This window comes from Pomacea canaliculata, linkage group LG3 (assembly GCF_003073045.1).
Source record: "Pomacea canaliculata isolate SZHN2017 linkage group LG3, ASM307304v1, whole genome shotgun sequence".
In the NCBI taxonomy this organism is placed as follows: domain Eukaryota; kingdom Metazoa; phylum Mollusca; class Gastropoda; order Architaenioglossa; family Ampullariidae; genus Pomacea; species Pomacea canaliculata.
This window is the reverse complement of record NC_037592.1, coordinates 32,717,985-32,732,667: the sequence shown is the minus strand read 5'-3', so window position 1 is coordinate 32,732,667 and position 14,683 is coordinate 32,717,985. Positions and strand designations below refer to the sequence as shown.

Genomic DNA, 14,683 nt, shown 5'->3' with positions numbered 1-14,683 from the left:
TAAACATGCAAGAGAACTGCGAAAAGGGGGGATGGTGAGGGTAAGATTATTGTCCTGAATGTGCAATAATGTTTTCCTTTTGCCCATCGCCTAACCCACTGTACTGTTCTTACCCCTACGCTTTGCAATGTATCAAGAACAAGCATAAACATGCTGAAATGCACAGGCGGGCAAATATTTGTACGCAAGCATGAGCAAATACTACGTGATACTCATCAACGAGAGGGTAGGTTACTCAGGAACCACTGTTCTTTCAGGTGAGCAGGGAAACAGAAATTGTATAAACCACTAGAGATCTCCAAGGAAATTAAATTTCTGCACAAGAATAGACAATTAGAGGTCTGCAATCGAACATAAGCTCTATGCTTAAGTAAATATGCTGGACTGAGTCTGGCGCAGCCTGAACATCAGGTTTACTTCGAAGTACAATCTGTGTAAGTGCCTCGTGGTACTGATCTTGCTTTGCGAATGTAAAACGTAGACTTTACTCGTCAACATGGATAGGATCCTGTCGACAGGTGCCTGAGAAGGCTGCATAAAACATTAAACAAATGACTTGGTACAAAACACGGTTGCCACACCTGAGGGACACCGGGAGCCCCTACTTGCAGCAGTCAAACAGAATAAGCTGGTCTGGTTTGGCCATGAGACCCGGCATGAAGATTGACTTCAGTCACTGACATTCACCTTGGATGGTGGTCGATGTCATGGTGGCCACAGAAAGAACTGATTTACGAACCTCAAGGAGTAGACTGGCGTCCTGTAGAAGACCTGCTCATCGCCCAAGACAGGTCAGAGAAGCGAGTCTTGTCAGCTGCTACGTCTGTCCATGGATTCCCCACCAACATCCGGTACCAGTAAAAGGACAAATTACTGAATGAAACTGTTGAACAATAGCTCTTGTGATGATTAAAGCTTAAAGCCCGTGTCGTCAAAACTGAAAGAAGCAGTTTAGTTAACTCAGTGAACAAGCAGCTGGGAGAGTTCTTTCAGACAACAGTAGGAGCAAGTCAAAGTCGTTTCACGCTGCCTGTACTGTTAAACATATTATAGAACATCCCGCGAAAAACCCTTTCACGACCACACCACCCTATCCAACAGTAGGAGTCCCATGTGCTACCTGCTGGAGACACCAGTTTTCAAACAAAAAAAAAACTAAGGTACTTTAAAGTCTGTAATAAAAATCCTTGACGTTTAGTCTAGTTGTGTACAGCTTTTCTATTTTTAAAATGGTGGTTATATAATATGAGGTAGACGAAGGATTGCAAATTAAGATTCTGCACTGCAACATTTTACATGAACGAAATAAAGGTTTTTGCATGCATAAACTATTCAGAGCAATCGTTCTCAAAGTTGAAGGGTAAAGTCTGTTTTTTGTTTGTTTGTTTTTGTTTTTTTTTTTTTGTTTTTTGTTGTATTCCATTTCTTTCCTTGTCTAAAGGAAAGAAGAGAAAAACTTGCCATAGGAGTCTTTTGTCCGAGCTCGCATGCGTGTTGGATCACGTGTTCAGCTTGTGGCGGAAACAGAAAAAAGATGTTGTCACCTGTAAACAAGTCGTGATCTTGTTAGTTGATCAACACTCACGAGACACTCAGGTCCTGGTGAAAAATGTTACATCCATTCACTCTTCTCACTTAAAAATACTGTAGTGGCAGATGAAGTTGATGTTGACACTTCTGCTAATTGTACAGTTTAGTCAAAGCACAGGTGAAGAGTTGTCAAATCGGCATCAAACTAGCAAATAAATGGGTAGAAAACTGAAATGGTGAGTACATGTTCTTCTATATGCATTTCTGATTGTAACAGGAGAATGCATCAGTTCAAAATAATTGTAGCTTTGAGACTGCCTTATAAAATGTCTATTGTCAGTGGACATAGACGGTGAGACATCAGTGACTATACTTAAGCCTTTTGTTCATTTGCTTACTTCGGTATGAAAATTTTTTTAACGAAGATGTGTTGTCTTGATTAAAGACCATTGATATTAACCATATTGGGATCTCTGATATGATTAACATGCTGCGAGATTTGGTAAAATAGCAGGAACAATTATTTTAAAAAGTTAAGAACGGGTGATTGTTCATCTATATGTATATGCATGTGTATCAGTGATAGTTGTAATCAGTTTTCTTTGTTTAATTTCTATAAATGTACATATTTGTATTTCTGTGCTTTAGTTGGGTGAGCGTTAGTCTGTGTTTATAAATTATTATTGTTGTCCTTTCGTGCATTACGTCACACAGAAGTTGTCTCGACCTAACGGACATGTGAGGATACCCGTGTTCCTTTACTTATTACTATTTACTTTCACAAACTTCTATTTTCTATTTCAGTCTGCACGGCTGTACGTCTGTGAGACATTCTCCATCATCCTTGTTTGGTTTCGCTGTCTCTTATTATCATCTTATCTTTGTTATTACTACAAAGCATCTCTGAAAGACGATACTGCATCAAGTCTGTGTGAATATCATAATCCTGCGATACAGAGACACCTGCCACACCCTTCTGTTTCCTTGCTTCTCAGTCATCGTTGACGAGAGGAAAATCCGGTTTTTCGTCTGCTGTATCCTCTGTTCTGTACTTGGTGCCACTTGTTTTCACATTTATTCTTCGGTGACTCTGACTAAACACAGCTAAGGACAAAGCTGCGTGTCAGGAGCATATTGTTTGTCTGTCTGTCTGTCTGTCTGTCTGTCTGTCTGTCTGTCTGTCTGTCTGTCTGTCTGTCTGTCTGTCTGTCTGTCTGTCCACTGTTCTTACGACAGTCACATGGTACCAGAAGAACACTGGCATAGAACGGTAGCCTCTTTTCTTCCCTTGACTATCGTCTTAAGTGACACCCAGAATATTCTCTCGTACTTAATCAATCCCTGAGTAATTAAGATTAGCATCTTAAATAGACTGTGAACTTTCGTGACCTACTGACCAGCGCGAGAGCTGAATGACAAGGTATTTATTCCATTCGGAAACCGCGTCCACAAAAGAATCCTTGGCAAAAAAAATATTTTGACCTGCTTCAGCCTGACGGTGTTTGCTGGGATACTAGTCCTTGTCTTCCGGTCAACATCCTGCCAAGATCAGCGGACAGTTATTCCTGGTGACGTCATTTTTGGCGGCCTCTTTGATGTCAATGAGCTGGAAAATGGCGCCTGCGGTAAATTCATTCCAGAATCGGTCCAGGCAGTCGTCGCAGTCACGTGGTTTCTACAATCCCTCAACAACAGGAACTACATTCCTGGCTTCAAGATAGGTTTGCAGCTTTACATCAGAAAACGTTTCACCGGTCGAAAAAAAAAGTTTTTTGTTTCACGGGATAGCGCGGATTTTTTTTTACCAGCTGTTTAGCCTTTGAATGAAGTTTCAAAAAATTGTTTTACTGCACTCGTCGCGCGATCGGTTGCCATGGAAACAATCCAAAATGGCGCCCAAACAAACATTTTAAAAAGCTTATAACTTTGCCAATTTTGTGAGTAGACTCAAAATTCTGTTTGAAATAGTTACCTAAAAGTAAGATCTACAAACGTAGGAGGGGATTTTGCAAAATCGGCTTAGTTTTTTTTTATGATTTTTTTTGTAAAACACTGTTAAATTTTAAGAAATTTTGATTTAAAACGGTATAACTACCAAAATACTAAATATTTCTTGAAAAGCTCTCCTACAAATGTTTAAATTTATATGAAGAAAAGCTCAACCAAATTGCAGATCTATATCTCTTGTCACAAAGAAGGAGTAAGCTTTTGAAGTAAACAGTCTCTAACCAAAACAAGAAACTGAGAAATCGCGGAAAGAAAAACTGAAAGCTTAGTAACTTCTAAACTACTCAATATTTTTTTAAAAGCTCTCACAGAATTGTTTAAATATGAATAAAGAAAACTTCAACCCAATTTTAGGCCTGTATCACATGCCAATATAAAGTTATAAGCTTTTGAACTAAACAAGCTTACTAAAACAAGAAACTGAAAAGGCGAAGGAAAACAAAGTGAAAGCTTAGTAACTACTAAACCACTAAATATTTTTTAAAAAGCTCTCACTGAAATGTTTATATATGTATGTAGAAAACTTCATTCAAATTTTAGGCCTGTATCACATGTCAATATAAAGTTATAGGGATTTTAAGTAAACAAACTGTAACAAAAACAATGAATGGAAAAAGCGCGAGCAGAAATATCAAGCTTAGTAACTTTGTTTTATCTAAGCCTTTCATGTAATTTACCTGCTGAATGAAAAATATAACCATCTTTCAATGTATTACTACATATAACTTTAACATTACTAATAAAATTAATTATTTTATTCACTTTTAGAAAAGTCAACATGGTTGTGTTGTGTACCCAACTGCTGACCAGGCTTCAGAGATGTACACAGTAATAAAAACAATGGTGTTTGCAAACATTGAGCAACACAGTTATAGGTTTAGTTAGTTATATAAAAGTTCAGTGTCCACTAGCTTCATGGTTTTTGCCATCTTTGGTCTTTTGCTATCTAACATTTAGTGATGCGCGATGTTACATATATTGCTTCCAATTTTTGCGAGCATCTACTGAAGTAGCAGCATTAGTAGGAAACACTCTCATCTTTCTTAGCCTTCAGTTGCAGGGTGATGGGATGAACATCAATTAAAGAAATTATTTCAAAAGCTTATAGGGGAGTATAACCAATTCTTGCAGCCCTATGCTCCACTGGGGGCAAATAGGAATAAGAATAACCTATTCATGAAATCTAGAGATACATCACTGGTGCACCAGAATTTAAGCAGCTGCTCATGTTCTGTTCCTCTGTATGCTAGGATTATTTTATGAATTACCTCTGTAGTCACATGGATTAAAAGATGGTTGATTTTTGTGGCTAGGGGGTATCTTATTTTCTGTCAAAGATTTCTGGGAAAAGCACTATAGCTGTCTGGCCTTTTAGGGGGCTGACAATGATGTGCTCTCTAGACACTGAATGGCTTCAAACTTGACTAGATAGCAGTTTTCATTGTTTGTTAGGAATGCTATACATAATTGTCTTCACATTCTGTTTGTTACATTTGGTTGGAGTAAGACCATCCAACCCCACCCAACCTTTGTTTTCTGTGCAAATGATGTAAGCTCTGTTTCCCTACATTCCTGACAAAGTACATAAATAACTAGCATTGCAAGTTGACTCAAATGTGTAAATGTTCACATCTAGTCCTGATTACTACCGAGATTTGCAGCAGAAATGAAAACTTCGCTTTATTTTCAGCTCGCTTACCACATGACTGATGGTGTTTTCGACAGCCGAATTCGGTTCACTAAGTTACGTTTTTTAGCTGCTACGACGGTCTAAGAATGTCCACGTGGTTTTTATTTTTTTTGCACGTGGTATTGTGAGAAGAAATGAGCGTCTGACAGGCACAGTGAACATTTAATATCAACGTTAATGTCTTAGAAAAGAAAATATCCCAGAACTAGCTTTGACTTGCTGTCGCCATTTGGCCATTTGTTTATACATCCGGAGGCCATGACAGTTGCCTTGTGGGATACCCGAGCACAGCCGAAGCGTGTTCGTGTGCCCTATGACCCCGTCTAGGTCGGCATTAGTGAATTCTGATTGGCTATATGCAAAGTATGTTACGCATGCGTCCATATAAGGAAGTTTCCGACCCTTTGTGTCGTCTAGAAAAGAGCTTGTATCATAGCTTGGGGCCTTCTAAGGGTTTTGACTCAGCCTTTGTTTGAAAATTCATGTCATGACCTTTCGACCGATATACGATGTGACACAGTTGCCCACGTGGCGAGGTGTGTTGCTATGTCTCAAACATTCTCTATTCTCGCTAATTCTGCGCTCGGGAAAAGTAAATAGGATAGAAGTAGATGTTTTCATTGACAAAATAGACATATTTCTAGATTATTATATGAAAAACCACTTGGCGAGTGAATAGAACAAAATATGAACTTTGACAGTATGAAGTAATCTGAAAATGGCCAAAATGAAAAATTTTTGACAATTTTTCGACCGGTGTCTGGCCTTTTTAAAGGAAATTTTTATTTAAAAAAAAAACATTAGAAGATGGAAGTCTTATTTCTTGTCACAGATATAATTAGTGAACTGAAATATTAACAATATTCAAGTATATCAAACATTCTTTAAATTTAAATGAATCAATAATTTGACTAAATTAGCAATATTTTCTTCTAATTTACTTCCGGTTACTTACTAAAAAGTGCTTTTTCGTCCTACAATGGCTACTAATATTTCTTTATTTCTTTCTCTGTGGTACAGCTTCACATTATATATTCTCGTTCTATTTTTCTTCATGATACTGTGACTGTCTGCAAGGTTTCGACGTTTTCCGGACATGCTCAAGTTCTGAAAGATCGGTAGATGGAGCTTTGAAACTTATGAACGACTACAGAGTTGGAGATGCTGCTAGTTCCACTACAGTTTTGTTTGGTAATGTTTTTGAATCTCAGACATATTACTAATCTTGATGAAACTCAGTTTTATGTTGGTAGTGTTGATGAACTTACAAAAGGGAACTAACTGCTCACCCACACCCAAGATAGTCGCCATCTGCCGCTTCTATCCATGTGCTGCCGCAACGACCGGCACCAGTCAAGGAAGGAAAGAAGGAAAGAATGTACTCCAGCACCTCAGAATACTTGTCTGTTTGTCTGTGCGCTTTTGTGGTGCTTAGAAAGTAAACATAGTATGTGCACGCAGACCGTATCTGTACACAAACCCGAGCGGGTATATATATATATGTGTGTGTTAATAACCGGTACCTACCGTGCTTTCTCAGGGTTGCTAGGACCAGAAAGGACAGAAGATGTAAAACCTGTTTCAAGATGGCTGAGTTCTCTTCCTCACAACAAGCGACTCTTGCAGATCAGTGGCTCAGCCACGGGTATGGAGCTTAGCAACAACGATCTCTACCCCAACTTCTTTCGAGTGGTTCCATCCGACAGCACCCAAGTCAAGGTAGGATCCAACAAGAAATAGTCAAAATGTGTTTTTCTGCCCAATAGTACTCAACTCAAATTAGGTTCCACTGCTGTTGTATTATTTTGTCAGACAGTGCTCTTGTCAATAAAGAGAGAGAGAAGAGAGACAGCGTGCGCGTGCAAGTGGTGTGGTCGTCGAATTATCAAATCAAGTGACAAAGTTTCTATGCCAGCACACTTTTAGGATGTCATTTATGTGGTTTACAATAAAGTTACCAAATTAAAGACAGTCAGCAATGATTGAGACGGAATTACCAAATGACATGTGTCGGTCTTGTTTAACAAACAGTATTTTTAATAAATTCAGTACTTCTTCAGAAAGTGAAACAGGCTTGGAAGAAGTGTATTACTGATTACTAATATACTTTTCTAACTGTGGTCTTTAAGTGGTTGGTTCGATCGAAAGTATACACCTCAGAGATTGACGAGAGGAAGTGTGAAATCTGTTGGCCAGGTGCTGGAAGAGCTACTAGTTCAGCTAGGATGGAATTATATTGCAATTGCCTACGACAGCTATGGAAGTTCTGTAGCAAAAGAACTATGGCGACTTGTAAAGGAAAAGAGGATTTGTGTACCCATATATGCAGAACTGCCTGACACATCATTTGACAAGGTGGCCCTGGAAATTGTTGGAAATGTATGTCTTCAATGTCTTCATTTTATTATCATTAAAAAACGCAAATGCGAGAGAGAAATGAAAGATTCTAATAATGCCAAAAAATTCAAAATTGTGTGATCATACGTAATAAATTTATCGACACACAAGTAAAAAAGAAGTATATCCTGAACTATTCAAACTTATATATATTTATTACTAATTTAAATATGAATGAAGCACAAAGAAAAAAACAATGATAAGCGAATTAACGCTTGTAAGGAAACTTTGCAAACAGACTTGAGAAACAATTTTATATATATAATGAAACACATTAAGCGGGTTTGAGATTTTGAAATGAATTGGTCACTCAGTTATACTGTGTTCAACAGTTGTCAAGTCCTCAGAATGGCCTAGTAAGCGGCATCGTTATTGTGGCAAGCTCCTCCAGTCTGCGCAGGCTGATAGAGAAGCTGGGTGACTGCAAGCATGACGTCAGCCTTGTCCTCGGGGAAGCTGTGGGGCTTCAGCAGACAAATTTACAATCCACCCCGGGTACAATCGTGTCCATCGCACGTGGGGCGCTCGTGACGTCACCTCCTTATTTCCCATTGCCCGAATTTCAGTCATTTTGGAACGACCTTTGGACAAATCAAACACTTTTCAATGATTATGCAAGAAGAATTCCTTGGCTGGAGGGATTGTTTCAGCAGGTGGCTCAGTGTGACTTCAGACTGTCTGACTGCTGGGATAGGAGAAGGCAGGATGTCTACAGCGTGGAGAAGACTGTGAGTCTGTACACGGGGTATCACTTGAAAGCAGTAGCAGTCCTGGCAGCTTTCTTGAAGCAACACACGGCAAGGTGTTCAGGTTCAAATACCTCCTTGTGCCAAGATTTGATCAAACTGAAATCAGATCGTACCTCCCTAATGCAAACCCTAAATTACTCAGTCATTGCACTCAGCGAGTTCAGGTCAGAGATTTCTGAATTTGGGAATGCGACAGTCGCATTTGATGAAAAGGGAGACCTCAGACTGAGTGGGACCGTCAGCTACGCTGTCTACAATTTTCAGTTAGAAAAAGATAGAGAGTACATCTTCAAACAGGTATTGCATTTACTTTAAATAATAATATTGTTCAATAATATATATGCAAAGTTAAATATTTTATCGTTTATTATCCATAAAACGATCGTTGTCTAAACATTCGACAGCAACCATTACATTGACAAGTGAACAACTGTATAACCCGTATTACATTTTTTTACATTAATTACAATAATTATAATATTAAATCTAAGACAAACTCGCCAGATGTGATAATCTAACAAACTGTTACATCAAAGAAAGACGGGAAAAGGTGCATCTTTATAAAGCTTAGCTGTCAGTTCATTTCAGTCCTGTCGATCTTGCAAGCATCACTTGTCCTTTTTGCAGGTAGCGACATACGCAGACGACAAACTCTCGATCCGAGAGTCTGACACAGTCTTTTACAGTAAAGATGATTCACCTTTGACCTGGTCACAAAGACCGCTCGCTCAGTGTGACGTCAACCACGACTGTCTTCAGTGCGTCGATGACGTGTCTAAGGACGTCCTCTTCATCAAAGGAGATTTTTATGTGGTTGGCATTCTGCCCATACACGAGAAAAACCTCTCCTCATCTCTGACATGCGGGAAGATCAAACCGTTCGAAGGCGCGGACTTAGCCGAGTCCTTGGTCTTTGCAGTGAAAGAAATAAACAAAAAGGAAGGAATGTTTGAGGTGAGGAAATTGTCTGGGGTAATTTTTTTTTTCTAAGCTTTCAGTACCTTTGCTGCTTCTTGAGACTTTGGAGCATCCTGATTGGTGGTTTTGAGTTACTCACGGCTCAGTTATTGCCCTTACATCTATTGTAAGTATTCGAGTTGAGAGTTTTGAAACATGTACTAAAACATCAACTGTGCAACAAATTTGGTCAAAACGCAGTTCTTTGAAGTTTCTTGATGAACCGCTCACGTGTTCTTACAAGAAAGTGCTAGTCTCTTAACAGACTTTATCATCTCTCTCTCTCTGTCTCCCCTCTCTCTCTCTCTGTCTCCCTCTCTCTCTCTCTCTCTCTCTCTCTCTCTCTCTCTCTGTATCCCTTCTCTCTCTCTCTCTTGGTTCTTCAAACTAAAACTACATTTAAAAGTGAAACCCAAGAGCCCTTGCTGAATTATTATTATTATTTACTATGGTATTGAAGGACATCTTGCCAAACCGGAGTATTGGTCTCCTGGTGATCAACTCTTGCAGTAGTCCTCTTCGGGTTCGTCATCTACTATTAGACCTGCACACTGGTCGTCTGCTCCTGCCTGACGAAAGTAATATGAACAGTAGTGTTATACTTCCTAATATTATGGGATACGTAGGCTCCCTAAACAGCGGAGAGAGTATGGCGGCTGCTGACACCCTTAAAAGTATTGGCAGACAACAAAATGTACAGGTCAGTCACTGGTTTTTCCGACAATAGACACAAAGTTAATAGTGTCTTGCTCTCGAAAGTTGTAGAATGTATGGCAGTCTCTTTCAGTGATAACATGAGAGCAGTAGACATTGGTAGACTTTTAATCCACTTTTATTTCGTTCCTCCTTCGCCACTCTATCATTTCAGGAAACATTTACGCTGACTCAAATAAACTCAATTTTTTTACATTGTTTATCCATTTCTTCTGAGTGGTTTTTCAACGGAAAAATACAAGTAATTTATTTTAATTCTTTTCATTAGCACTTTTTGTCAGACTATTATTTATTCTCTGACATTTCTGCTGTTTTTCTACAAGTGACTAATTTTTTTTTTTTTCATTAATTTCGATAATTTAATTTTCTTGGTTTTCTATGGGGAATAATAGAAATAATAATATCAGGTTGACAGTCCCACAATAAAATACGGTACCTTTCTCATTTCATGCTTAAATTTGGTTTAGGTGAGTGCTGCTTCCACTTCTACTTATCTCAAAGATAGAGGCGTCTACCCCTTCTTCGTGCGTCTGGTGCCAGCAAATGACATACAGGCAAAGATCCTACTGGACGTGGCCATGAAGCTGAACTCTACTTACATCCAGATCATCTACGACCAAACGTTGGAGTATGCAAAGGGACTTGTGCATGAGGTGGAAGAAGCGCTGAAACAGAAGTTCACCGAAATCTGCATCGCTCAGAAAATTGAGATAAGTCCTGATGTAGATGTCAGCGCCTTTAAGAAGATCAAAGATAAGCTGCGAGTAAAGAGTTTTGCACGGCTGGTCATTATCATATTACAATCAACAGAAATTTCCAGACTAATGGACGCCATTCTGCCTGAACTAACTGACGACGACAACTTCCTGTTCGTTGCAAGTAATTCTTGGGGCAGACAGCAGGACCTCATCCAAGGCAAGATCAAATTAGAAGGCTCGCTTGCTCTCTCTCTAGAAAATGAGTTCGTATCGTCCTTTGACACCTACTTCCGGTCCCTGGACCCCACACAAACAAACAATGTTTGGCTAAGATATTTCTGGGAGACCAAGAAAAACTGTTACTTTGAAAAAAGTTTTGAAAGGAAAGGAAAAAATGGACCATGTCTGAAGAACATATCAGCTGAATATGTCAGTTCTCCCGATCCCTCACTTCACATTGAAGCCGTGTATGCCCTTGTGCTTGGCTTCAACCAGTCCTTGAACCAGCAATGTGGACCTCTTGCTCGGCAATTGTGCGACACTTTCAGTTCTACAAAATTCTACGAAGTCTTGAAGAAAGTTAAGCTGGACATTAACAACACGAGCAGAAGAACGGAGGTGTTTGATGACAACGGAGACGGGCTGGTGGGCTTCAAGATCCTGCAGGTCACTCGCGACAGGACCGTAGATGCAGTGGTCTACAAAGAGGTACATTCTCAACTCGGTTCCCATAGCTTCATTCAGTATTGCAGCCAGTGCTGGTCTCAGCTTTCAATAATTTCTAACAGAAATTTAAAGTTTAAGTGCGAGCCACAAATGTAATATTTTGCAAAAATTGCATACAATAGATTGGCCTCAATCCCATACCATTTCAATACTTCATTACACAGGCAGGCCTCAGCACTCACTCACTCACTTATATAGATATAAATGTCCGCCTAGACGTTGAATGTCGTGAAACCAACAAACACATCAACCGATATGCCAAAGACCTTTATCATATTTTCACAAAAAATGTCGGTTATTGAAACACCGTCCAAGACTATATCAACAGTTCACAATCTTGTAAACTTATTATTTAGATATCAGATTGAAAAGGTCGTATTTTGTCATCTAGACAGGAGAACAGGTATACTGTATTCTGTATGCTGTACTATTACAATTGTACTCTTTGTATGGTTTCTGTGCTTCGTTTCGATAAACTTGCTGTGTTATCATTTCCATTCTGACTAATATGTCACTAACGCCTGATTCCTATAACCGTCTTACATACTTATTCAGGTTGGGTCAGGAGATTCTCAATCAGTCATCTTAAACGACAGGGAGCTAACTCTGCCTGGCGGTACGTTTTTATCAGTCTGTCCGAATCCAACAGAGTGCAGAGCGTGCAACAAGTCAGACCACCACAGGTATTCCAGTTTATTCCTTTGTCACCCATGCATCGACTGTATTCTACAGAGTTGTATTTGCATACAATGTTTTGTCTGTCAGGTCTTCGACAACATCGATGTGCTACATTGTACTAAATGTACAGTCTATTTCTGTTTTCTTTTCAAGCGACAGTACCAATAACCTCACCTTACCGGTGATCTCGGGAGTCAGTCTTACCTTTGCCGCCACTGTCATCGTTCTTCTTGCCCTTGTCATTCATCTCTGGCGACGTGTGAAAGCAAACGGTTTGAATCCTTAGGAATTATGATTTTTGTCATGGTGTTTCAGTTTCAAATTTTTTTCTTGTAATATCTTTACGGACAAACATTTACCAGTTCTTTCAGTAGATGAAGCCTTCACAACGTAAACTTTTTTGTGAATTATCTTCACGCCTGTGTTGTTGAACTGCTGATAGGCTTTTATCTCGAAAATGGAAAGGAAATAGTCGCCCATATATAACTGAGCTTGCATTGAAACTTACCAAGTCAGTAGGTAAAAATTGCCCCCGATTAAAATTGACTAAAAGAACTATGTGCTTCATTTTTGTTTTACTCCGTATCTACAGATAGGAGGGACAGGACCCTCCGGTACAAGCCAGGTGCTGGAGACTGTGACCCCAACGTGCAGAGGTCAGATCATGGCTCAAGCGAGGCTGATCCATGTGACCACTATGATGATCTCGGGAACATGGAATGTCACCTCAGTGATGGTGTCTTGAATCGTGATGCTGACGATAAAATTGCATGTCATTCCAGGATGAGTTATTCACCACCGGCAGCATGTAACAGAGTGCAGAAAAGACGAACTGAATACATTACGCCAAGTCAGTAGATTATAAAGACCGAGATACGTATTTTTTTATTTTTTTGTTATCCCCTAAAACCGGTTAAAGGTATGAAATACCACAGCCTAGTAGCCTATGGAAGGTGAAGGAGAGTAGTTCACAGTGGATAGGGAAAAACACGTGGAAGATGTAGTCCAACCTTCTTTTTTTGCCGCCTTTATCGTCCCTGATAAATCAGGTGCCTCTTTTAGAAGACAGTTGCTGGAGGGGGGCAGAGGGCTTTTATTCAGCAGGCCTCGAACCAACACTGAATTGTGTTTTCGACTCCAGTCTAAGGAGTATCCTATGTCCCTAATCCCTGATTGGTCTTCAAAGCAGCTGACGATGTTACCAACCACTTGTCCACTCCATGAGGTCGTCAGCCCATGTTTTCTTAACCTCCCTGAACTGATAGATCATCTTAAGTCCAAATGACCTCAAATGACTTCAGTCTTGTCAGCGTTGACAAGTTTTTGTTTGCCCCAAATAATTTCCTCATTTTCTTATATCCTGCTCAGTCATTTGCCTCATTTTATTATGTTTTATCTAACTTTTGCCTCATTGTCTTACTGGTGATGTCGTCTTTGGAAATACGAATAATCTACAAAGCTGTATTCTTTTTTGCTTGAATCTCGTTAGGATCTGAGACTCGTATGAATATGAAGATTGTGATGACCAGAGAGCACATAAACATAATAACGAGTGGAGAAAGGTGTCGGCCAGATGTGGTTTGGTCTGGTGAACGCTGCAGTTGTCTGCAGCATCTTGAGAACCTCCTCCAGTTCTGAACCGACGTCTGAGACAATGGAACCTGCTCTCTGTCTCTAACATTTCGTCATTAAGTCTGTTATTCATTCTAATTTGTTTCTGATGTCTATTTTCACAGTCATCAGTTTAGTCCTTTCTGCGGTGATCTTCATGCCGTACGTTGCTAATGCAGTTTTATTTGTTTAGAAAGAAAATTGTTCAAAGAATAATTAACTAAGCTTAGCTTTTTTAAATTAATTAGGTTCATCGTTAAGTTTTAATTACCTAATGCTAGCTGGTGCAAATTAAAAATGCTGTTTAAATTGTATGTATTGTTTAACTAAATAAAGAACATTTTGTATATTAACGCTTACACATCCTATTTTCCTGATGCACATTAGACTTTTGTTAGCTTTGTTAGCTGTTGTAGAATTAATGAATGTATGCAAGCATTTGTATGAGTTATGTGTCAACGTACGTGTGTGTGTGTGTGTGTTTTCGAGCACTTTGTTTCTAAAATTACTCGCACTGCTGTTGTATAATGGATACTATCGACGATGACTACGACGACGACGATGAGTGGGGAACCATTGGTTTTTATTATGTGTTTAATATCATTTTCTAATAAATTCGATTTCTCTCTTTTTTTAATTTCTTTCTGTCGTTTTTCATACTGTTGTGTTGTCAGAGATGCTTTACAAATGTTTTAATGTGCACTGTCACTATAAATATTATGTACATGTTGTATATGCCTCTAAATCATTCAGCCAAATACTTGTCTCGTCCAAAAAGATGAGTTAGTATTGATTGGTTCATTAAGAGTTTAACGGATTGTGTCTTGATCATCAGAGTGACATTACACGACAGAAATCATTTAAAATGTGTTTTAGGGATTTTACATTATTTTACGAAAAAAGTTACTCTAATATTACATTTTCTA

The 14,683-nt window shown here is 39.1% G+C and overlaps 1 protein-coding gene across 1 annotated transcript; it reads left to right on the top strand.

The window, feature by feature from the left end:
- The first annotated feature begins 839 nt into the window (after positions 1-839).
- Positions 840-13,159, top strand: LOC112559625. The gene is made up of 12 exons (XM_025230961.1): positions 840-1,766; positions 3,022-3,251; positions 6,305-6,418; positions 6,768-6,946; positions 7,424-7,606; positions 7,957-8,670; positions 9,001-9,327; positions 9,791-10,030; positions 10,512-11,450; positions 12,024-12,151; positions 12,300-12,418; positions 12,739-13,159. The coding sequence occupies exons 1-12, from the start codon at positions 1,747-1,749 to the stop codon at positions 13,002-13,004; spliced, it is 3,459 nt and encodes a 1,152-aa protein (XP_025086746.1). The 5' UTR covers positions 840-1,746; the 3' UTR covers positions 13,005-13,159.
- The last annotated feature ends 1,524 nt before the right edge of the window (positions 13,160-14,683 follow it).

Excerpts from the sequence above, each read along its gene's own strand:
- LOC112559625 (XM_025230961.1), top strand. The coding sequence starts at position 1,747 with ATGGGTAGAAAACTGAAATG. Across the intron at positions 6,947-7,423 it reads CCGACAGCACCCAAGTCAAG|GTGCTGGAAGAGCTACTAGT; the intron begins GTAGGATCCAAC and ends TCTGTTGGCCAG. Across the intron at positions 8,671-9,000 it reads GAGAGTACATCTTCAAACAG|GTAGCGACATACGCAGACGA; the intron begins GTATTGCATTTA and ends TCCTTTTTGCAG.